The following is a 26217-nucleotide window of genomic DNA, read 5'->3' on the forward strand; positions in this document are numbered from 1 at the left end:
GTGGTTAATCATATAGTTACTCCACTAAATTACTAACATGGGAAGTTTTGACTTGGTTGAGGAAGTTGTATGTTCTCTCACTGTAAGGACATTTAAAAGAACAGTGTAAGTATAAAAAGATTGTCAATGAAATAAATGTGACTTACAATCACACTAATTGATAATCACATGTAATTGACGGTGACTGATTATATTTAGCCAATAGGTAAGAAAGACTGTGGGCAAAATAAACTGATGCTACAGCAAGTGAGATATTTAAAATCATCTGTCAATGGAAGAACACTTCTTCGTTCCACTCTGGTGGTCAGAGGATGCTTTGAGGCACCCCTGCTTAGGAAGAGAATAATAAAAGATAGGTACTAATACAGACTCAGAGAGGTTCTCAATCTAAACTTAAACCACTCTAGTGAGTCTAGAGCACAGTAATTTTAGGAGAAGACACCAACAAGAGCTAACTATAATCAGGTATGAAGCAAGAGAATTAATTGAAAATACATGTATCTTAATATGAATAAAAGTTGAAAGAACAAGCTCGGTTACACTGTGTCATGGTTTAAACCCAGTCAGCCATAAAACAGACACACAGTCTCTCTCTCACCCCCCCTCCCCACCTTTTCTTCCCCCTGCTCCTGGAGAGATGGGAAGAAGAATCAAAAGAATGTAACTCCCACAGGTTGAGATAAGAACAGTCTAGTAACTAAGGTATAACACAAATCACTGCTGCTACCACCAGTAATAATAATGATAAAGGAAATAACAAGGGAAGAGAATACAACACCTCACGACCTGCCAATCAACAAACTCACCCCCACCCCGCAGTGAACTAGCCCTTCCAGGTAACTCCCAGTTACATCCTGAGCATGACGTGCTGTGGTATGGAATACCCCTTTGGGTAGTTTGGGTCAGGTGTCCTGTCCCTGCTTCCTGCCAGCTTCCCCTCCTCCCTGGCAGAGCATGAGACTCACAAAGTCCTTGGTCAGAGTAAACATTCTGACCAGCAACTGAAAACATTGGTTTTATCAGCACTGTCCCCAGGCCGAAAGTAAAAAACACAGCACTGCACCAGCTACTAGAAGGAGAAAAAGTGACTGCTGCTGCTGAACCCAGGACACACTGGAAGGAAAGGCAGCTAGGCCCATAAGTCTACAATTGTACAGGCAACGAGCTGAATTTCCTTTCTCTGACTGAATACTGAATGTTTCAGTGCTATTCTCTGCTGGTATGTAATGGGTGATGGAAAAAGGCGGCCTCCAGAAATCTCTTTCAATGTAAGTTAATTTACAGCTCTGTGATTAGTTTGCAAGAAAAAAAAAAAATCAGCCCAATACATAGGTGTCACTAACATAGTTACAAATATATGTAAAACAAATGAAAAATCTAAAACTGCCCTCAGTAATGCAAATGTGACAAGGCATCACACTTTTTCCACCACATTGTCAAGGTAGCAAACTGCTTTGTTACCCACAGCAGCTCAAGGAAGAAATGCTTTGCAGACTAAGCAGTTCTGCCCATGCAAATGGGCTTACTGTGTAAAATTTCAAGCCTGAAATTTGTTATGCTGATGTTTTCATCTGTGTGCTGGCCACAGAGAGCTGCATTAGGGAAACAGTCACCACAGGTTCTTTTCTAAAATCAAGCATGCACTTTTTTTAGCAATTTGGGGGGCATTTTTCAAAGCTTTAATTTGCGAATGCTTATAAATCTTAAACCCTTCCAAAGGGTAGTAGAAGTGCAGCAGAGAAGAGTCTGTGGTCTAAATTTCCCCTGAAAGTACTTAACCACTGGGGCAATTCTGTAGATGTATCATCCTTTCTCCATCACAGTTCTCTTTTTCTGTCATTCTGATGTGAGAACTGATAAAGATTCAAACATAAAGAAGAAGTTCTCAACAATGTCTCTGCCTTTTATTTCTCCTTTTTTTCCTCCCTTCCTTTTACCCAGTCCAAGTGATGGTATTATAGAGAAGAAGGGTAAGAAGTTTCTCAAACTGTTTTGCTAATGTTTAACTAAACACACTTGACTTCTCCAGTTAGGTAAAGTGAATTTGTGAACTGATTCCCTTTCCTATTCTAACAAGTTATGCTGGACTCTACAGCTCCAGTTCTGCAGCACACTTTTTTCATTATTCTTTTCTAAAGTTTTCCATAAAGATCGGTGCTGCCAAGTCTCCCGCTACAAGACATTTCCTGTTCCTAAAGCAAACGTGATAATCTCTTGCATGATAGTTAGCCTGAATTACTTAGCACAGGCAAGACTGGAGATGGGTAGTTTTCTACTTTGTTTTGATATTGCAGTTTCTGCTGAATATGGCTGTGGTCCTAATGCCTCTTAGGCATCTCACAAAGTTCAGCGGGACTGAGACCCCACAAACTTCCTTTAACTGTATAGAAACTGGAAGCTCAGGACTTAGGAAACTGGACATGAAAAGCACATCTTACAATCTATCTCGAGTACAAAGCCTTGAAAAAAAAACCACCTTTAACATGAACTAAGAGGACAATTTCTTTTTTGGAGTATGTGCCAGAATGAATGCAGGGGCAGGTTGCTGCAAGCACCCACCCACTTGGGACTCCAGGCACAAAGAACTCCAGCTATTCCAGGCAAACAACAGTCACATTGCCTGTCCAAGCATACCATCAGCCCAAGCAGCTAAGGCAAAGCTTTGTGTTTGATAGAAGTGAGAGCAAATTTTTCTTCTGCCTAGTTTCTGAAGCAAGCAGTGGGTACGACTTGCATATAGAGCTGTGGCTGTTTGGTAAGAAAATGAGAGCACACTGCTGGAAACATTGTCTTAGTCCACATCATTATCTGCTTTGATATTGTATGTGTAAAGGAGACAACCTCTTAAATTACCTCAAAGATAGACAGAAACATTAAGACCATTACTATAATGGCCCGTTTACTGATGTGGTAAAGCAAAGCTCTTTTGAGATGTTTATTTTCTTTTATCCTGGCAAATTGTGAAGTTTCAGGAGACAAATAAAGGCTGATAATATGAGAAATTAAATGACTACACTTGAGCTGTTTGTGAAAAAGTTGTACCAGCATATATATAAGCCAAAATAGCAGGAGATATATCATATTCAAAGAAACCAAAGAAGTAGCAGTAATTTTGGATATAAATGGGGAATGTAGCAATGGAATGTTTGAATCATAGGCCGACTACACCGTTCTGTCCAGAATAATCCAGGTAGCAATACAATGTTGATCTTATCCCTTTCAATCTTGGATTTTACAGTATGAATCAGACAACTGTGGAAAAGAAATAAAATGTACTACAGTTCCACCATATATCAAAGTATCTGACAGTGTTCTTGAACTCATTTCAAATCCCCCTGCTGCCCCAACAATCTTGGACATTTGATTTTAGAGATGCTTACCTCCAAAAAAGAGTAATGTTTGACTACATAACACAGGTCCTACAAACAACTGGTGAAAAGACTTTTCATGCCCTTTAACAATGTCTACCAGCTCACTGGGTTCCCAAACCACCTTGTTCTTATTGTACCACATCCAGATAAATTCAGTGATTTCCAGTCCAGAGGGTGGAATTAACCAGACTAGCTACCATCTTACCTATTTGTACAGCACATGATTGTCATATGATTTGGAAATTTGCACTCCTATGCTCTGGATAGCAAAGGAGCAGTGAGAGGCTGTGTCAGAGTCTAGAACTTCCATTGCAACTCATAACCCCAAAGTGAGCATGGGGACCAGGCAACCCCCCAGCTGGGTTGAGCACCATCCTCAGTACAGAAGAGGCTAAAAAGAGAGCCTTGTCTATGAAAATGTGTAAAAGCTGACTACTAAACCAGCTACATGGTGGCATGCTAGGAGTTTCAAACCTTCATGTGCATTTCTCACAGGACAGTGGGGGATTACAAGCCAGCATGGTCCGTAGCTCACCCAGGTGCCTAATAGAACAGTTCAATTTAAAAGGTCATATAGTCCAAACCACACCTCACAGCAAGTCCAATCAAGCCAGGTAGCTTAGGGCCATGTCCTGCTGAATCTCGAAGACCTACAAGAACAGGGATTTTACACCCCCTCTGGGCAGCTTGTTCCAGGGTTGGATCACCCTCATGGTAACTTTTTTTATCCTAATACCTGATCAGAATCTCCGATGTTTTAACTTGTGCCCATTGCTCCCTGCCCTATCATCATGCGTCTTTGAGAAGAGTCTAGCTCCACCATCTCTTTGTCCTCTTATCAGGTTGCTGTAGAAGAGAATAAGGTTTACCCTGAGCCTTCTCTTTTTAAGGCTGAGGAAACCCACTTCTCCAAGCCTCTCTTCCCCAGACAAAAAGGCAGAGTACCTCAGCCTTATCCCTGTCACTTGTCACTAGTTCCACTGCCCCAGTGACCACAGGCCCACATTTCGTTAACGTTCCTTTTGCTGTCAATGGACTTAGAAAAATCTTTTTTCCCCACCCTTCACCTCCCTTGCTAGTTTGAACTAGTTGAGCTTTGGCTTTCCTGACTCCATTTCTACATGCATGGTCATGTTTTTGCCTTCCTCCCGAGTAGCCTATCCCTGCTTCCACCTTCTGTGTGTCTTCTTTGTGTCTGAGCTCAGCCAGGATCTCTGTGTTCATCCACACTGGCCTTTCGCCAGCTTGCTTGACTTTCTGCACATTGAGATGGATCATCCCTGTGCTTTGATGAGGCTGTCCTTGAAGATCAACCAGGTCTCCCAGGCCTCTTTCTTTCTAGGAATGGTTCCTATAGGATCTTGCAAGCACTTCCCTGAACAAGCCAAAACGTACTCTTCTGAAGTCCTGGATCCAACTTAACTCCTCTCAGGATCTTAAATCTACTCTTGCAACTCTTGTTGCAAGTCTCTTGCCTCTTAGGCTATACATCAGTTGTTGCTCACTTGTTAGTTGCAGTTCCAACAGATCACCTTTTCTCACCAGTTCATCAGTCATGTGCATCAAGAAATTATCTTCAACGTGTTCCAGAAATCTCTTGGATCACTTGCGTCCAGCCTTATTGCCCTTCCAGCATGGTGGCTAAAGTCACTGATGAGTACTAGAGTCGGTGACTGAGACTTTCTCCAGCTGCCTAAAGAATGTGTCACCTGCTCCCTCTTCTTTATCCGATGAGATGTAGCAGATACCCATTGCAGCATCACCTGCACAGGTCTGTCCTCTGATCCTTACCCATAAGTAAGGATTACCCACAAGCAAATGTATAGGACACTTTTATACAGAACTCAATGTCTCTGCCATCCTTGTCCACTCGTCTTTCTTGCAGCATTCTAGTCATGAGAGCTATCCCACTACATCACCATAATCCTAATGAGGTCTTAACTCTGTAGCTGTGCATAGACTTTCCTCTGGCATGCTACATGTATTTGGGTACAGGTGTTTGTGATGGGTCTTAAATTACACTGCCTTTACAGGGGAAGTGTGAAAGCCTTCCCTGCCATGCTGTCTCACAGGTGCATCTATCTGCTCTGCCTCTTGTGCCTTCAATTATCTCTCCAGCCTGGGCAGCATCTCCACAACTTCCAGATTCTTTGTCAGATTGCTGCCTTTATCTCCACAGAAGGAAGTCTCCTATAACTGTCATGCCACTTTTACCCTTCATGTAGATGCCAAGTTCAGGTTCAGCAGGTTCTGATCCCATATGTCTGATTTGAGCAGACGGTCCCTAACTCAACTTCCCTCTGGAATCAGTGCTCCCGCATTTATTCTGAGTTGCTGCTTGGCAAAAGGATTTGGGAGCTGACCTTACCTAACAAGCATACAAAAGGGTTTGTAGTTAGAGCATCAATACTCACAAAAAACCAGCACCTATGCTTGGGGAGCTGAAGTCGGACTACCCTGGTTTTCACTGCATGTGCTGCTGGAATCATTAGGAGGTTTAGACAACTGTGCAGAGCAAAGAGACACCAAAAGCTCCTGAAGGTCTTCATCTACCTATCTTCAATAGCAACAGCAAAGATAGATGTGGAAGCAGCATTATATCTCACATCACAAAACATGAAGCTAGTATTAGTAATAGCTTTAAGTCTTCCTAGCCCCTCTTGCTGCTTAACTATACCAATCAGATGAAAATAAAGTGACTTCAAAAGTAGCCTGGAAAGGAAGCAGACAATCACACACTTGCTGAGTTCTAAACACGGTTCATAAGCAGCAAGAGAAAAGAAACAGAGGAGGAAAGGGATGTATGAGCAACATCTACTTTTAATAAACTTACTAATGAGTATGTGGCAGTACAAGGGCATGTAAGGAGCCACAACAGATGCAGCTTTAAAACAAAGAAAGAAAGAAACAAGTATTTTCTTATTTTGTAATAAAAATTTTTAGAAGGATGCAATTTGAAACAACCCTGAGGAAAAGAAAACCCAAAAGCCAAACCCAAAGTTGAACAGCTCTGGATTTACACACTATAGGCCTTCCTACTTTCTGTAGTGCTGTAAAGTTCTAGCAAATCTTTGTTTCAACAGTTATTTAAGCTTATGTAGGAGGTTCATTAAGTACATAAAAAATTTCTTTAGGAAGCATTCCTGAGCTCCCCCATATTGATTAAGCCTTTCACCTTCATTTTCATTGTTCTGAAGCACAAAATTAACATGAGCACAGAGGAAGTGATCCTTCCTTACCAAGACTCAAGATGCTTGTCGAAAGGAATATGAAAGAGGTATTAACCCATGGAGAACAGCAGAAGCATCTACAGCAGAGGAGCATCAGCCCTTTGAAGACTGCACACAATACAGATGCCATGTGAATGCAAAGATAGTTTTACAATTCAAGCTGGAAAAAGTACCCAACTTTCTCTTCAGATGTATAGCAAAGTAAGCCTTTATAATTGTCATTGGCATATTAGAAGTAACGTCAACAGACTGTCTTGTATGTCATTGATTAGTATTTCCACAGAATACTCAAAAAACTGCATCATGATCACTGGCAAAGATGAGTTGTTTCAACAAATGCAATAAGTTCCAAACAAAATGCTCTAAATCTATAGGTCTGCAGTCTATACCTACCATCAACCATTCGGGGGTGTGAACTAATGCCTGGATTTTCTATTTTGAGACTGCATGTGTTACGCATAGGGCAAACTGTTCATTCTGCCCTGCCTTTACACAACTGACACCGCAGATGCAAGTTATCCCAGGTGCAAGTTATCCCTTGAAATTGAGCCGGTAGGAAAGCGTGATCAAGAAACGCCACCTGCTGTCTCCCGGATCACTGTTCTAAAAAGCTGCTTGAAAAGCTGCTGGAGAGCAAGGACATGCTCTAAACTCATGCTTCCTTTTATTGCAGGAAAAATATTTGAACACGATAAACAGCAATCCTTCAGATCCTCATTTAAGATACTTAATACATAAAGTTTCAAGCAGCATTTCCTACAGAAGTCTTTTGCAGTGAAACCTAGAAAAAAAGGGCAGCAATTCCCTTTGAAATACGCTTTTTTTTCCAGATTGCTCCCCTCCCTTCACTCCAAATAATTAATTGAATTTCACAATGTTGGCTTCTCTTGAATTTCAAGGTTCATCCTTAATTAAAACTCTATATAAGCAAAGTATAACTATACCACTGGCTGCAATAATATAGCGCATTATCTTTCCTTGTGGCTATCCCCAAGAAATGCTCTCAAGTGACTCAACCCAGGGCATTCCAGCCACTCCAATCCAGCAAAAGCCCTAAATATTTGCTTAACTTTAAACAAGTTTGGTTTCCTGATCTTGGGCACTAGAGAACTAGATGCCCACCACACTTCAACATACTAAACTAAGCATATGGTTAAAGAACCTTCTGCACAACAGCCAGTGTGCTCAGGACCTGGATGCACCAAAAAGTAAATCTGTAAACACATATGAAATCCAAGCTTCCCTGATGAACAAGCTGCTGTGCAACTTGAATGAAACAAATTAGACTTTGTTTGAATTAATGTGCATAAATATTAGAAGCTGCTCTTTTCACCTCCTTTTTTTCCTAACGGAGGATGTTACCAGTCTTCTATACCACTTCCAGAGCAACCTTCAATATTTTCATGTTTAATTGCCCAAATTTTGTTTGTGTTTTTTTTGAACCTACCCTTCTTGGGTTCCTGCTTTCTTTTCCTACTGAAGTATTTTTAGTTATTCAAGGGCATTGCCTCTCTCTCTCAAGACAAAGAAATGGTGCTTCCTTACAACAGATTATAGCTTGAGTAAATCAGCCTCAAGAAAGCAAATAGTCAAGAGAATAAAGAATGGAAAACATCAGCTATATTGGTAATTGTAATAGAAGTTATTGTTACTTGAGTTACACGTAGGACACAGCCTGAGCCAGGAACCTAACCAATTCACATTAAAGCAAACATGTGAACCTCAGTCCAAGGCTGAATTAACTTCTTGCAATTAATTCAAGTTTGAAAGTGCCAAATAAGTAAATGAAAAAGACTTGACCTTATATATTTGCTCTGTAACATGCTAAATGGATAAAACTATCTTCTATTATTGCCAATAAAAATGTGGTTTTACATCAAGCAGTTGTCCTGATAGTACTAGCCATCCAAGTAAACTGAACAGTAGTTCACACCTTTTCTTTTTTTTTTTTTTTAAACTAATCCTTGCCACACTGCAAGCAACCTTCACAAATCCTTTATCAAAGTTATTTGTGGAGAAAAGATTGGGAGCTACTTAAGGTTCCATATTGGAAGCGCTGGAATAATTTCCAACTGAGGGAAAAAGATGCCTTCTTCCCTCTGATTCTCTTGAGATGTACTGAATTTGAATAAACAGTTAACTTCCATACTCTTTTATCTAGACTCTGCACTGCATCTGTCCTTTTAGTCAGAACATTACATTTGATGAAGACTGAATTTTCTTCTCACAAACCACAAGTCAGGTCAGATACACAAATTATTCTGGGTCATTTTCATCAGGATGTTTAGCATAGAAAAATTCTGATTTAAGAGCCTGAGGAAAAACTTCAAAACATTCTATCACTCCATTTCTGACCAACACACAAATATACATTGTCATGGCTTGTTTTTATCATCAAAATTGAAATGTGAAAGCTACATGATCTATATTTAAAATGCAGTTTCACACAAACAAATAATTGCTCATTGGGGAGGAGAGGAGAAGGCATTTTACTTGAATGTGGCTTCTAAGAGATGCTAACAGCAGTTTAGTGTGCCATCAAATATTCAACTATTCCAACAACAGATTTGACCGAAGTGGTTTAGCAGCCTGACAGCCCAATAGCTTCTGATTGAAAAGCTTTGCAGGGATCTTCTTTGAACTAGGAATCTGGAAAAGCATGTCTTCTAGCGTGCACATGGTTATCCGTCCCGAAGCTTGTAGTTTCATATGAATATCTCTTAATTTGGCAGAAAGGTAGGCGTTTTCTTCAATCTTTTCCCTGACTGCAGCCAGCTAAGGAGGAGAAAATGAAAAGACTTACAGTTCAGCAAGTGAAGATCTCACTCAACCACCACACTGAAGGCAAGCAATCACTCAAAGGAAAAAAAAAAGGCACATAATGTAAGATATGTGGCTAACACAGTGACAAGTAAGAAGAGGATTTTATGCATCACCAAATGCAATACCACATATTATGCATCACCAAATGCAATACCACATATTATACATCACCAAACAATGGTGGAAATGCACTGGCTCTCTATTAGAGATAAGCTGTTAGATTTAAAGCTTCCTCAAAATATACAGTCCACTTTTCACTCCTAGTACAGACTATCACAATTATTTTTTTATTCAAACCCAGGAAACATTAATTACTTCCTGAAATCTACTTTCCAGATCAGCACAATTCTAGTTATTATTATGTATCACATCAAATGTACAGAAAAAGTCAAAAAAAAAGTCAGCCTATAGAACACTGAGAAGTTCTGTATGCCATATACAGAGTCTGAGCTCAAGTGTAAGTATTTCTTTAAAATTCTTATTTATCGATAACCTTTTATGGAAGGAATGGATAAGGACTAATGCTTAGTCTTCTTAGGAACTGTTTGAAATTTGCCTAACAAGAGCAAAATACAACACTGACAAATGCAACATCTATTGCAATGAATTTACAAAACGAAATGCTGCTTTAAAAAAAAATTAATTTCAACACACCAGTTAACATACATTGGCTGTATTTTGAAAGATGTGTCCTACTTCTTTTTAGTATTTGTTATCTTATGTATCAGTTATTAATTTTGCTTAATAGGTGGCAGTGAAAGGCTAAGTATTTAATTATTAACATAGTCTTAAAATATCTTATTCCATAGACAAGCTTCAGGAAAAGCCGCAGCAAGGCTACCAAGCTGATAGGGGTACATATGTGCTCTGAAGGAGGTCTTCTTGGTGATCAATATTGTAAAAGCTTTTTTCAAATAGTAAAATATAGTAAAATAGCAAAAGCTATTACTTCCCATATCACATTTCCCTGTGTAGCATCACAGGTCTTTGCAAATATTACCAGCCTAACAATATTGCTGTGATCAGAACCTTATTCTCATTTTTACATCAAATGAAAATAACACAGAAGGCAAAGGATTAAATTACTTAATGCCACTAGGGAACGCTTCATCTGCATTCAGATGAAATCTGAGCTCCTAAGAGCAAGATCTACAATAAAAAAAGGGAAGTGGGCAGCTAAGTGCTTTATCCAACAGTACACAAAGCCAGCCAGCAGCCTTGCCATCTGACTGCATCAGATTCCAAACAACATTAGTAGGGTGAACTCAGGCACCTAAAGTTCTGTAACTGATCCACCATCATCATGGCTCAGTAAAGCACCACGGACCTCCTCTCATTACTGTACACTTACCACCTGCTCAGAAAACTCGATTTTTTTCACAAAGGGAGGAGTTTCAACTTTCACTGCTACCTCTAATGTCCTTATTACTTCTTCTAGCAAACCAGATCTGAGCTGGACAAGAACCTTAAAAATAAAATAAAATCACACAAATAGTACTTATCATCAGAATGCAAATTTAAAGAAAAAAACGTGTTTGAGGAAGACATGAAGCAAAGCAGGAAAAAATACATTTCTAGACATTGCACTGATAAAAATCCTTTAATCATGAAGAAAGCCAAAGGAATGACTGATTTCCAGAGAGGTTTAGGGGGTCTTTTTTGCAGCTGGGACCTGGAAAGGGTGAGCCTGGAGACAAGGCTCCTCTGGCAGAGCTGCATTAGCTGTTCTTGCATAAACTGAGTTTTTTTTCTCCACAGCTTAGAGAAGTTACTTACAGGGCACATGCAGGAGACCTTCCCTCAGGTTTTAGACCATGCAATTAAGGAAAAAAAAAAGCACTGTGCACATGAAGTTAAGGTTCAAAGGGCTGTAGGAGGCCTGAAGTGGGCAGAACACAGCTAAGGAAGGCATTTACTTGGAACTGTGTTTTTTTTAGTCTCTTGTAGCAAGAAGGCAAAAAGTCACGATGTCATAATTAGAAATTGTTCACAGTCTATACTCACAGACATTGGACTGGTCTACTTTGCATTCTCAGCTATGGTGGGAAGCAATTTTAAAAAAATGGTGGCAGGGTGTTAACAATTCAGAAAGTACTAACAGTTTTTGTCAGAAAAAACAACTGACAGAAATTGTTTGTTTGCTTAAAACCAAGCTGAGCAACAGTACTGCTACATGCCCGTGCTACTAAGGAGCTGGACTTCTGTTACTCTGCACAAGGAGTATTTTGTCCAGTATAGCATAATTCTCAGCAAGATTCTAATACAAAGCAAAGATACTTACTTTAAGATTATTGTACAGTCTGCTCTCTGTTTTCAATATCCGGGAACAATAAAATTTGGCTTGTGAAACATCATTCTAGGAAGTAATTATAAATAATAAAAAGAATATGGTTAAACATGTAGGACACACTTTGACAAGAAAAGTTTAAGAAAAACAACAGTCTTTCACAACTTTTCATGAATCACAAACCAGCATCTGGAATCCCTTCACCAATCCATGGGTCATCAAGATCCACAGATTCAAAACAGCATCCAGTCTGTGAAAGGAACACTCCACACTGAAGTTTCCACGTCATCTGGCTCTTTAGCACAGTACTGACAGTACTCCCTGCGCCAGACCAGCCAGGGAAAGAAGCATGTAACCAACAGTGAACATGAGAGCACCTAAAAGATAAAAGATCTACACACGTGCCAAATTTGGCACAAGTCAGAGTACTTAAATGAACTGCAGTATATGTTAGCGTGAGTATTTATCTTGCCCAGCACTTTCAACCTTTTGGACATACACATTTACAGTACTGTGTCTGTGCCATCAACTGATTTGTATAGACAGTAAATGTTACACTGACATTTACTAGACTAAGCATTGTTACTTGGGATCAAGAAATATCTTACAGCAAGATGTACTGTCAAAGATCATGCAGCTTAAGGAACGTGAAGCATTATTCTGTTTGCAAAACAATAACTGATTTTTATATAAGGCAACATCATGAAGGATATTTCATGTTGTGGCAGAGACAGATTATTCTGTTTTTAAACCTCAATGCCAGTGAGATGCCCTGTCATTTCACCATGCACATCAAAAAATTAATTAGATGATGCTATTGTTCAGTGTCTCTGTTCATAGAGACAGTGCAAAAAACACCACAGAGTGCATAAGAAAATTTTAACAATTTTACTTCATCCATTCAAATCCATGAACAACATCAAATCACTAGCTCTTACAGCTCTGACCTCTGTTTAGACATGAAACAGAGAAAGTTCAGAATTTCCTCAAGCGGTATACACAAGTTATCTGCAGGTGAAATACTAGACTTTACCATTTCCTAATTGTTATTCTCTTGCTCAGTTTTTAACCCTGTACTGCCTCAGAGCCTCTCCATATCAGTGCTTAGGCACATGAGGTATATGAAAACCTCTCCCTGAAGAAATGTTGTGGAGAAAGACAAGCCATCTCCCAGGCAGAAGGACAATACATGTCATAGCCCTTGAGTTTGCCTCTCAAGATAAATATTTTTAAAAGATGATTGTACACATACTTTAAATTATCATTTTAATTACATTTAGAGGAAATCATCACTAAATAGCAGTATCTGAAGGACTGGGTCCATGGTGACATCTGACCTGCTGACTGAACTCTCTTTACTGGCGTTGTGTCGTGGTTTAAACCGTCAGCCATAAATCAGCCACACAGTCTCTATCTCACTCCCCCCACTTCTTTCCCTCCCCCTGCTCCCGGACAGGTGTGGAAGAGAATCGAAAAGAATGAAACTCCCATGGGTTGAAATAAGAACAGTTTAGTAACTAAGTATAACACAAATCACTACTGCTACCACCAATAATAATAATGATGAAGGAAACAACAAGGAAAGAAAATATGACACCTCACGACCCGTCGACCGATACCTCGCCCCCACCCAGCAGTTTCTGAAACTTGTCATTGGGGATTCCATACAGCTGCCTTCCATCTCTGACTCTTCCAAAGCACTGGAGGGGCCCAGTGGACTAGATACTTGCCCATACTGTGCCACACACCCAGGCACTCATGACTCTCCAGCCCTGGGGAAAACCTCTTGGTCCTCCTACATCATTGTCTAACCCCAGAAAAGACCCAAACCTGACTCTGCTTAACTTTCGAGATCAGACAAAATGGTCGTGCGTAAAACACGCTCTGTATGCGTGCCAACACGCTGATCCCCATCACAATCAGCAAACAGGTTCCAATGGTACCCAAAGGCCATTCAAAACCTTCAGAACTCTCAAATGATGCTGCTATACTTGTCACTGGGGCTGGTGTAGCTGCTGTGCTTGCAGGCTCTCTCACCACCAGCTTCTCTTTTTCTGAGTTCAGATCTTCCGCCTCTGCCTTGCTGGGAAATGCTGCGTGGTCTCTTGCATCCTTCTGGGGCTCAGGCTCGCGGGGCTCAGCGGGCGGCTGCTGGGGGATGCTCTCGGCCGCCACGGGGCTGGGCTCGGCTGCGGGGCTGGGCTCCTCTGCCGCCTCCTCCCACTGCTGGGCAGCTGCCTCCTTCCTCTGCTCGACCGCCCCGACCTCCTCCACCGGCAGCCGCTCCCTGCCGGCCTCTGGCCCTGCTCCTGCCACCGCTTGGTCCCTGGGGTCACTCTCCCAGGCTGCTTTGGCAGCCGGTGGCTCCCGGGGCCACCTCCCCTCCACTCCCCGCAGCCTCAAGAAGACGGAGGTGAGGATGAGGGCCAGGGCGGTGAAGAGCAGCAGGATGGCCAGGTACAAATCCACGGCCACATCCATCCCTGCTGCTGGAGCCCGCCCGTATTACAAGCCATTACCATAAAGTACAGTGAAACAAGAACCTTAGGCCAAGGCCCACACTTGATAAACACTAACACAGCAAATACTGGCTCCAAGTAAGGTACAGCATACTGAAACTGTGAGATCAAGAGAAACAACTTTGAGAGCCAATAAATCAGCATTGTGACGAGTGCTTTTCAAAAATACGATTAGACACCGGTCAGATCTGTCGTTATCTCAACCCATGGGAGTTACATTCTTTTGATTTTCCTCCCCATCCCTCTGGGAGAGGTGGGGGGGGGGGAGTAGAAACTGCATGGCTGATTTGCCAACAGGGCTTAAATCACGACAGGTTGTTACTAGCACCAAATATCTGTGCATTCAACTCAGCATGTATATTTAGATTAGAGAATTTCTACATTCACTTTATGTGGGAATTATCTATAATCTTAAATCTTTCAGGGGCCTAAAAGGTCTAGTACTTGAAGTTACTACATATCTCAGTTATGCTTCCTCTATGTTAGCTTCCTTTCATTGACCATCTTACAAAAATAAAATCAGAGAAATTCAGGCACAAATCAGAACAAAAGGTACTGTACCTGCTTCAGAGCAGTTGCCACAGCAAAGCAGTAAGCTCGCAGTGGTAATGTGTCACCTTTTAGCTGTGCTTCTTCAAGCAGTTTCTCACAGATTTTGCAAGACTCCAGGTTGCCCTGCATAGAAATTTCAAACCTAAGTTGCACTTGCTGTTCTTGTGATGTGAAAGGACAATTGCAATCACATTCAGAAGGCAATCAGAAGTCAATATACTGTAAGATACCAGCACCATTATTTTCAGTATTCAAGTAGCGCATCTTGAAGATATTTCCCTTCAAGATTTTTTATGAAGTTTTTTATGTTGCATCATGAGCAAAAAAACTTCTGAGCTTCAAGGTTTCCCACCTACTGCTAACAGCTGGATCAATAGATTAAGTTCTTCAAAAAGCCTCATCTAATCCTCTTTAGTGCATAAAGGGTTGCTACAGTTTATTCCCTTATTGATAGTATTTTATCTTCATTAAAAAACCAAAACAACCAAAAAAAACCCCCCAAAAACCCCAAACCCATCAAAAAACCAAGAATGAAACAAAAAAATACCCCAGCCCCCAAAACACCATACATTTATTGTGGCTTTTAAAACAACTGGGTGACAGTTGAGAATCATTTCCCCTCTATTTTTATCAATTCACTAAACAGCTAATGAGGGGTCAAATTCTCTATTGAAAACACAGGTAGGGCCAGAAGTAGTAGAAAACAAAGTCTTGGGAACCTCTTCCTGTTGCACATGCCATAGATCCAAGGGTTCGGACAGCAGGCCGTGGAAAGAACTATGTAGAGATTTTAGGGAAGAAACTACCAAAGACTGAGTAAAGGATACGTCAGAGAAACAGTAAGTTTCTTTGAAAGCCTTTACCTGAACGGGCAGTGTTTTACCAAGGAGCAACCCTGAAGTGGTAAATATTGCCTCAGTAGATGTTAGTAGTAAACACCAGCTTATAAACTTGTGTCATAGCATAGTGTCAAGATTCTTTGTATATTCATAACTTTCTAAAAAAGGCACCTTCTACACAGAACTGGTAACAACCCTAAACTGACTGGAACCAACTATCTCTAGCTTTTTTTAACAGCAGACATCTTCTGCAGCTCTTTCTCAGCTCAATCTACTGCCTCACTCCACAAACACCAAAGCCACATAGCTATTCCTGACCTAAAGGCAGCCCTTATTCATTAGGACTGAGAACTTCAAAAGCACCATATAAATTACTGCTGAGCTACCGTTCTAGGTCAACTCCTTTTTTATCACATATGCACTCAGTTTCCTTGTATGGTTAACTGAGAAACCTGAGAAAGTTTAGTTGAGTGTATAATTTTTCCTCAGCTAGTGTCTTTCATACTAAAAACATAGGGAAATTGAAGAATACTTCCCTACTAAGTTTGGGAAAGGCCTAATTTGGCATTTAAAATTGCAGAACTGATTCAAATCTGGAAAGAAGGATCAAAATAAAAAACTCTGGGGAACTCACCTTGCTACAAAAGGGAAACAGGTACAAGGAAACACTTGTAGAACCTACGTAGCCTAGTTTCTTACTGTGTTCATGCTCTTTTTCTGAGCTAAAAATACAGTGAAGGTCAAGAGGCAGCCTGTTTCTCACTGAAGGTATTCATTTCGGTTTCTTTTCTCCACTCAGCTGCCCATTTCCATCAGGCATGTAGGCACAGATTACCTTTGGGAACTCTAATCCTTGTCAAGTTTGGGTGCAACTACAGAAATGGTTCAAGGTTACTTGGAGGGGAAGGGGAAAATGTATGGGAGATGTCTGACAGAACATATATATACGCCTTGTTTCTTAAGGAAGCCAGACTATAAAACCAACATTGAAGCTCAACCACAAAGCACAGTCTGAAGAGGTACACAGATCCAAGAGAAAGAATACTATCACGGTGTATCAAATTTGCTCTTCAGTGCTTATGACCACATATGTTTTTAGAAATTTGCTTTGTGACATTAGTTTGCATGGGAAGCCATATATGTGTACTCAATTAAGCAATTCAGGACCTAAATATGCCTAAAATATTTGCGCTAGATAAGAAATAATGACTGGAAAATTTTAAATTTCATAGAAAAGGAAGACATAGAGAAGGCATTTCAAATCCTTTTTCGTCACGTAAATTGAAAATACTCACCAGTTTGTAGCATATTGCAAATGCAATTAGATAGGTTTCTTTGCTGAAAGGTATACTTTGTTTTTTCATTTCGACCAGAACTTCCAAAGCACCTATCAAAAATACATTAGTGTTATTCACTTCACAAATTTAAGGCTGTACATTTTGTAACAGCAGGAAAAAAAATAATTAAATCAACACTGAATAATCTTAGTAGGTGTATTTCAAAATAGGAATGTAATTGAAATCTGTTCTTTAAAAAAAAAAAAAACCCAAAAAAAAACCAAACATTTAAAAAAGTTTTATTTAGAGTCAGTTGGATGCAAATATTTCTTGCCAGCAAGAAGGTTTTCAATCTACATTAGCATCTGGCCTTACTGTTCTATTATTTTCATACAAATCTAAAAATAAATTCTAGAGACTTGACAAAGCTGCTTTCATTCTTCCCAACTGCCCAGAAAGTCAGCCTTTTAAACACATAAACAAAGCTTCCACCATTTTTTGGAAACTAACAGCTCCTCAGTAACACACATGTTCCATTACACCACCACACTGCATCGAGGCTCTGATCCAGTTATTTTCAGTCTCAACTTCTATGACAACCTCTGGACTTAGATTTGCCAAACATCAAGAGAGTAAGTGCTGTGTGTTCAACAAATTTCAAATAAAGGGATTTGCTTGAAAAGTTTACTCCACACTCAATTTAAGATTTTGTCATGGAATGTCTTTTCAGTCAGGTCACATGATTCACCGTTATCCTCAAAAAGGACCAAAATGATTTGAAACACTTGACTTAAAATACTGCAGTAGCTACTCTTTATGGGCACACTAGTAGAACAAACAAAGAAAAGACTGCAGCCTGGTTTTGTTACCCAAGTGAAAAAGGGTACTCTTCCCTGCTCTGACACAAATGCAGAACTGCCAAAAAAAGTCGTGGAAGAGCTTACTGTTCAAAAAAACTGCATAAAACAAACTTTGAATAGAGAAAACAAAAAGCTCCGGAAATTACAAACCAAGGAGAAGTTAAGCCTTCAGAAAAGACGGGTTAGGAAACAATCCCCCCGGATAACTACAATTCTGTGCAACCAGGAATGGTAAGAATACCAGTAGAAATACAAAACAGTCTTCCATTTTTAGTACACCCTACAGTGCAGCTAATCCACATCTACACTGATATACAGGATGTTTGGCCTTTGAAACCATAAACCAATGAGTAATATTCATTAAAATTTACATGTATCTATACACACACACTTACAATGAGAAGCATTCTCCTCAAAATGCATTTGCCTTAGCAAACGGAGTACTTACTTTCAAAATGGCCCTTTTTAAATAACATAGTCATCAAAATATGGAATGATGTACTCTCCGAGAAAAAACCACGCAAATTCTGGAGAACAGACACAGCAAGTGTAAAGAAAGTTAGGAGAGTGAGCATTCTTACTGTGCACAGCATCTTGAAGGTCTTCCTACTGGAACAGCCCCATCTTCCTAAGTTCCACATTAACATTCCGGGTTCCCTGACTGTCCCTCTGTCAAGTTACCTCTAAAATACCAGTGATTAATTATGGCCAAAAGCTCTCTAAACTTAAGTAGAAATTTCTCAGAGATTCCCCACTACTAATTTTTTTTAAATAACAGATTGTGACTTCTAAATTGATGCAAGCAGAAGTCACTGACTAATGGCAACTCCAAAATCTCAGCAGAAACACAGCTTGCTGCTCATTAACAGTATCTCTAGTGTAAGGTACCACCACCATAAAACTGAAAGAATTTTTTGCTCATCACAGTAGCAAATGATGAACAGATCAGCACAATGGCTTGAGAACAGAACAGCAGAAGAAAGAGCAAGTATATTTTACATTTCGCTTCAATGACAGAGTGTGTTGGAAATAGCCATATAAAATGCCAGAGGTGTTAAGTCTAAATTTCTGCAGCAGTCTGAAGAAGTAGTACTCTAGCTTACTATCCATTAGTTACTAAGTACTGCAGGACCTGTCTCAATGAAATAGATCTTAAGTAAAAAAAAAAAAGAAAACAAAACAAAACCCACACATACTTTTACATGTGCCTAATTTAATAATAGTGGCACAAGCAAGACTTCTCCCATTTCTGGCTAGACACATCTCATGCCTTAATGAATTAACATTGTAGAGGTGACTTTCCACTGGCTGCCAGAGATTTTTGAAGACATGACATTATTGCACAGAACCTTTTATATTTATTATACAATGGGCATGACTAATGTCTTGTCATAATAGCATACACAGCATTTTACAGATGTTCAGAAACAAGCCTTTAAGTTTCTTCAGCATTTAAAATGGCCAAGTTCCTGAGCTGATTAATATTATATCACCACTGCAGGGTTCAGAGGGAGTTTGAAGTACAAAATAATGAGACACATATGTCAGTGCAAACAACCCAAGGGATTTCAGAGGACTACTATGTAAAAGCTCAGAAGTGTTCATTTCCAAGAACAATCTAAAGCATCATAGGATGCAGGAAAGCACGCATCAGCTGTGTTTATTTGAGAAATTTTTTAATCAATACTTATGATGCAATTATGCAGAAGTAGAATAATGTTATCAGTCAAACTAGCATTTAGTTTTCTTTTAATTACTGTCTTGCTATTTTTAAGGTAAACCCCATGTAATCTGCATCCTCACATTAATATCATAGACATCCTTACTAATGCAACACATATACTTCAAGTCTATAAGCACATGCAGGGCTCGTGTAGCACACGAATTACTCATATAGGAATAATAGTAACAACACTATTTTCTAAATATATAGGCGAATTACCTGATCTTTGATAAGTTCTACTGCAGGTCGTTCAAGATCTAGCTCATAACACAGCCTCATAAAGAGTGGCCCAAATTTAAAATTATGTAAGGCTGTGATTCCATTCTGCTCATGGTACCTATGGGAAAGATTAAAAAAAGTTAATCACACAGGGCATGAAATTTGTGAAGGGAAAACAGGTTTAAATAAAGATCTGTATGTGCAATGACAAGCACACTTCTCTATCTGCATCAGCCAATGACATCTGGATAACAGAAAATTAATTTTATGGAAAAAATATTGTTTTGATCAAACTAATAAACTAACTAGGAATATGTAAATTAACCTGCATTGAATTAATAGCAGAATGGGTCTCTGCCACAAAAATTCCAGCTACGTTACCCTCTATCCCCAGAGCAGTAACACAGGAGGTTGCAGCATTCTATTTTAGCAGCAGTACCTGTTCAAATAACTTTTTCTCTCCTACATGAAAAGAACTCCAATTAAAATGTTAAAAATAAAGTGTTTCATTTTTTTTCTTTATAACTCCTACACTGCAATTGCTGGGAAAGCTTTAATTCACAAAACCTGCCACTACTGCATCCAGATCAGTTTTTAACGAGGGATGGCTTGGCTGGAAAACGCCACCATTATACCTGGCAGTATTCAAGGCCAGGCTGGACAGTCTTGGGTGACGTAGTTTAGTGTGTGGTGTCCTTGCCCATGGCAGGGTGGCTGGAACTAGATGATCTTAAGGTCCTTTCCAACCCTAACTATTCTGTGATTCTATGATGCTTCTGTGTGGCACTGTTCATTCTGCATACAATAGGAAAGCACTTCGCTCTTGCAGCTTGACTCTCCTTTGATCTGAGAGTCTGTGAAGGATTGGAAGATCCAAACCAAATTAAAATACAGCCTCAGTTTAAGGGATTAACTATGCATATGGCCACTGAATGAGGGTAAGCCCCCAACTGCAGACATAACCTGAGATGATCTAATAAAAGCAAAAAAATAAAGACAGAAAAGAGTGTTACCTGGATTGTTAAAAATACCTGTAAATAACTTCTCTGGCTAGTTCCACATCAGATGAAGTCTGACATAAATGCAGCAATTTTTTTAATTCAGTTTTGAGAATTATTTCATTTTTCTTTAATTTTTCTTTAATACTTTTAAAATACGGATCTGAAAATAAAACACATTATAGCAATAGTCTATAGACAATTCCTTTACCTGCATTGCATACTTGGTACCTGAAACATGAAGATTCAATGAGGCAGAAAGCTTGGGGTTTTTTTCACCAAGAAAAATGCATGAAACTTCATGCCTAGATGTCCCCATGAAGTCACGTCAGACTTGGAAAACCGAGAGGATGCTTACTGTGAACTTAATTGCATTGTGCATGTTATGTAATACAAAATTTTTAAAGAGGAAGGAAGTTTTGTAAGTGACATTTTCTGTCTTATGTTCATTTTTTAAAAAGCAAGCAAACAAACAAAACCACTCCCACTCAGCCTTCAAATGACCATAGAAACTTCTACTCAACACTGCTTGTGCCCAAGATCTAAATTCCTTCATGACTGATGCAAACACAAAGAGTCTCATATGTAATCTATGTATTTTTATATACAACCATAACCTTAGGAGTTGTTGCCCTTTTCCTGCCACTCCGAAAGAGATTTCTCTATCCAGCACATTTTCCTATGACAAAGGAAGCTCAAAGATGAGTCCTTCATTTGGTAATCTCAAGCCTCTGATTCAGACACACCCAAGACTAAAATCACATGCACCACCTGGCATCCTCTACAGGTGCTAACCCCCATCTTGGCCAGGGAGGTGAACTTTTTGGTAACAGTTGCTGGGTCAGTGCTGTTCCCAAGTTAAAAACCTATACAAGAGGTGCAAAGTGAGCACCCCAGAGAACAACATATTCAGCTACTAGATGCGTATCTGTTGCTCCATGCAAATACAAGCCCTTACTCGAGCTGAAATGCAGAGCTGAATCCTGTGAAGGCAGAAGAATATATATAGATATATGCATATAATAGTTGTAATGTATTCAAACGTGCACAGAAATTCAAAAAATACCTGGGATTCCAACTATCTTTGTATTACAGTAGGCAACCATTTAACTGCTGTAGTTAATAGAATAACTATTACAGTTAACAGTTGTATTATAATAACTAATAGCTATTATATATTCTGGGTAATTTATACATATATATTGTTTCTGCTTCTAAGCCAAGTTTAATAATAACCCTAATTACTCCTTTTCAGCTTTCAAGTATTAGACTAAACAGAGAGTACAGAAACCATGCACACATCACACAGATAGGTGCTTGGAACATTGTCTTAATTAGTCCATGGAAGTTCCTATTTGTACAATACAAAAAGATCTACTGTGACCTGTAAAGTCAAATATTTGGCTTTTACAAACCTGTTTTAGCAAGAGTGATTAACCCATAGCAATAAATTCAATTTATTATATTCAATAATAATATTCAATACATTTGAATTATCACATTCATCCTCCTTGACGGGCAGAATGAATAATCCCCCATGTGGGTATGTCATCATCACAGCACAATATAGCAACATTATGACTTGCCACTGCCTGATTCAAACTCTACTTTTATTTAATACAGAAAAACTGTCCTGTTGACTTTACCTCCTACTCTGTCCCAGAAGACTGGTTTATACAAAACAAAATTTGATTATTTGTCTCTTCCTTGACATACACATAAAAACCAAAATTAACTACATCCTTTGGAACAATTGTCAATTTGAAACACTAGAACACCTGCACATGATTAAACAGGTGCAGGAAGTGGAGTTTTACCAAATCTCTCTTGAATATTAAGGACAGATTAATGTTTATATTTATGTTCCTTAAACAAAAGAATTTGTTTATTTTTTTAGCAGCTTGATAAAATCCCCATTAGGGAAGATCCACTGATCTTGCTCCTTCATAAGCTCGGAAAGCCTAAATTTGTTTTCCATATTCTAAGTATGCATATATCATCTAGAATTGGGTATACAATTGAGAACTTACATTAGGTAAATAGAAACAAATCTAAAAGAATAAGCTACCTACATTTACAGAGTAGATTAAAAAAGAGAATTACTGCCATAGGCATTCTCTGGATAATTAAGCAGCTATTAGGTTTTGTATTAACTTTCCCTGATACCATATTTGAAGCAAGATTTGTAGACTGAAACAGTATTTTCTACTAGACTATCTGACAAAGTTGCAAAAGCAAGGGCATAAACACTTCTTATGCAAAAGTCTGCATGCTTGAAAACTTCTCCACATTTTCCAGCATGCCATAACTAATATTGTTTCACTCTACAAAGCCGCAGATCTTCCAATAATTTTAGCAACAAAAAATTTGCAAGAGAAAGATTAAGTTGTTGTTTTACAAGGGGTCAGTTGATATCACATTATAATGACTGTGACTGTCTTATTTCCTAGGACTTAATACAAAACTGAGAATGGTGATTATGAAATAAATATTAATACCTTTATTGCCGTGAACTTCATTTCTAATTACCACCTTCATCTGCTGAAATTCTTGTAACTTGATATCATCTTCTGTTAGCAGATACCTCTTCCCTACCACAAGAAAAAAAGATGAAGGTAGAGTTTTATGTCACAGTGTGTTTTAATACCACTGAACTTTGTATTTATTCATTATTGTCCTTAATTACTGTGTGATGCCAAAACAGGGGCACCATGACACTAAAAAAAGACTGCAAAAATTGCAATTGCTCATATGACCGACAAAAGTACCTGAGCACTATGTCTCAGCTTCACAAAGTTAATGTCTACATATATGAAGTATGTATTTACTAGATGTGCAAAAGAAAAAGTAGAGACACCACTTCTCTCCACCAAGCTAAGATACATGAGGATTCTGCACAAGCATAAGGTATTTCACCCCTTTCATATTTTTATAATGATTTGTCTTCTCTTTGTTCACCACAATTCACTAGTGGCACAGACTCCTCACATCTGCTGTCCCCCCTATTGTAGAATGCATCGTTCTAGAAGCTCAAAAGGCAGTAGAAAGACAAAAGGAAAAAACATAAAGCTTACTATTTGGATTGTATTAACAGTAAAATTCTAGTGCAGTACAGATGTCAGAGAAGACAGTCATTGAACCTAGAATCTCAAAATTAGCTTTGGGTGCTGACCTCAACTGTGCTGTGTTGTAAGCTCCTTTAACAAGTGTCATGCAAATGCTATTTGTGATTTTTTTTTTGCTGCAACAAAAACAGCCCTCCCATAAATTTTTGTTTGCAACCAGTGATTTTGTAACAGAGAGTCACTGTAATAGTTTGTCACAATCTAATCTTTAAAGTTTTTGGCTTCTTAAAGAATGATTCTAATAATGCAGAGACAAGAGCAACTGTTATCCTGAGCTAGGTTATTCCTCCTCCTTCTGTGTTTCCCTAGCAAAATAAAAACACTTGTTTTCTACGGAAGCTAAGCATGCTAATGATCCATTTCATAAAATCTGAAGAAAACCCCCCTCCATTAAATGGCATCTTTAGCCATTAAATTCAAGGGAAACAGTTTCAATGGGTAAGCAAATACACTTTATCCAGCAAAAAACTGGCCTGGATTATATTGCCATTACTTCCCAAATACCCAGACAGCTGGTCTAACACCACCTCTGTCCTGGGCCTCTCCAAAGCTGATGCGGGAATCATGCCAGTGCCTGGGCTGGTACACACACACCACACTGCATGGACTCTCAGCAGTCACAGGTGTGATTAGAGAGCTTGGGACCGCAGAATTTTACCCTTCTTGAAATTAATTTGCTTTGTTCTACTGCTTTCTTATATACACACTTTAAAGTGTTATAGAAAGAAACCAGTGCAAAGAGGGCCGCTGAGCAAAAAGAGGGAGACCAATATGATGGCTGGCGCACACAGGCAGTGCAGGCCATCCCAGAGAAATTAACTGACCAACCTGCTTTACCTCTGACACACCGTGATTCTCTAAAAGGAAGGAGAGTGAAAAGTGGTGGACAGACCACCACGCAGCGGGGAGCTTCATGTTTCTGGGGCGTCTAACAGACCTGTAAACTAAGCGCACCCTCCACAAACGTTGGTACAGCAACTCAGAGACCCAGACGTGGCCTATGCTGGAGCCTTCTAACACGTCCTTTCCACGCCAAGGGAACACTTCGAAAGGTCTGTGAAGCCCGATCACGGTGGTAACAACCAGCAGGCGCGTCTGGATAATGTTGCTCTCCCAGAAAAAAACCGCATTTATGAAGCTGAATGAATTGGGTTTTGGTGACTCCTATGTAGCCGATGGCAAGCACAGGATAAACCGAGTAACGCTGCTCCGCGGGATAAAGCTGCCGGACCAGCTCAATACACCACAGCTCAATACACCACAGCACCAACGAGCCCGCCCTAAAGCTCAGAGTTCCCTTCCGTTCCATACCCAGCGCCGAGAGGGGCACCCCCGTCGGAACTACACTCCCGTCAGGCACACGGTTACAACAAACGCCAGGCCTGCTGGGAGTTGTAGTACCGTGGCCGGCGCCGCAGCCCGCTGGCAGCCCAGGGCCCCAGCTGCGCACCCCGCCGCCCGTCTCCGCCGCCCGTCCCCGCCGCGCAGCCCGCGGTACCTCCAGGCGCGCAGCCCCAGCAGCCGGAGGCGGGCGGGTGAACGGCGGAGCGCCGCACCGCCTCCCGCACCACACGCCGCGACCCGCCGGCAAGCACCACCGCCATCTTGCGCGCGACCTGCCGAAGGCGGGACGCTCGCGGACTTGCCTTGCGTTGCAGCTCGCCTCCTTTCTCGGCACCATGGCCGCCGCCGTGCTAAGGCGGGCAGTGTTCTGCACCAGGAGGGCCCTCGGCGGCGCGGCAGGTCGGTGCTCTGTTGGCAGACGGCAGCAGCGCTCAGCGGAGGCTCCCACTTGGGGAGACTCCCTGAGGGGCAGTGGGCCTCGACCGGGGAGGACAGGCCGTGGCGGGACGAGTCCCTGAGTCGCCCTGGTTGGCCGCGGAGCGTGAGCAGGCACGGGGTGGTGCCTGGGGACTTCCACTTTGCCTTTATACAAACATGTATAAAGGTGCAGGCAGATCTGAGAACGGCGTACCACTAGCATGCGATGCGGGAGAGTGTTCTTAATCTGTTTTTTATAGGTATTCCCCCTTGTCGATTTCATAGCTTAGTATGATAGGAGCTGCCGTTTGGGGTCACGGGAAGCCACGCGGCGTTGTATGGAGGCTGCGGAACCCGCAACAATCGGTGTTCAGCACAACCTACTAACTCAGGTGACAGAAACGCAACCAAGACTTAGGTTTTCTTAAAGCCACCTTTCAAAAAATCCTGACCTTTGGGATGATGGGTGACTTTAATTGTGCTTTTTCAGCTTCCCTCCGCAGGAATTTTACTGTGTTGCTTCCTGGTATCTACACGCCCCTGTCTCAGTAATGCCACCCTTTGCTTTGGCACTGGACCTCCAGCTTACCTGAGCAAAGCACTACCATGCAGGCAGTTGCTTGTACTGTAGAA

At 40.4% G+C, this 26217-nt stretch overlaps 2 protein-coding genes across 2 annotated transcripts in view; one reads left to right on the forward strand and one right to left on the reverse strand.

The window, feature by feature from the left end:
- Nucleotides 1-8324: 8324 nt before the first annotated feature.
- On the reverse strand, nt 8325-25427 carry PTCD2 (pentatricopeptide repeat domain 2; the record flags this gene model as incomplete). Its single annotated transcript, XM_080637952.1, has 10 exons — nt 8325-9376; nt 10776-10889; nt 11706-11780; nt 14792-14905; nt 16917-17008; nt 18207-18285; nt 19701-19818; nt 20732-20861; nt 23197-23289; nt 25322-25427. 10 exons carry the CDS (start codon nt 25425-25427, stop codon nt 9152-9154), a joined length of 1146 nt encoding a protein of 381 aa, XP_080494078.1. The 3' UTR covers nt 8325-9151.
- Nucleotides 25409-26217, forward strand: part of MRPS27 (mitochondrial ribosomal protein S27) — a 51148-nt gene continuing 50339 nt past the window's right edge. Inside the window, exon 1 of the mRNA XM_080637951.1 lies at nt 25409-25566. Within this exon, the coding sequence (XP_080494077.1) occupies nt 25503-25566 (64 nt within the window). The 5' untranslated portion in view covers nt 25409-25502. The remainder of the gene's footprint in view (nt 25567-26217) is intronic.

Source organism: Psittacula echo (assembly GCF_963264785.1).
Source record: "Psittacula echo genome assembly, chromosome: Z".
Lineage (NCBI taxonomy): Eukaryota > Metazoa > Chordata > Aves > Psittaciformes > Psittacidae > Psittacula > Psittacula echo.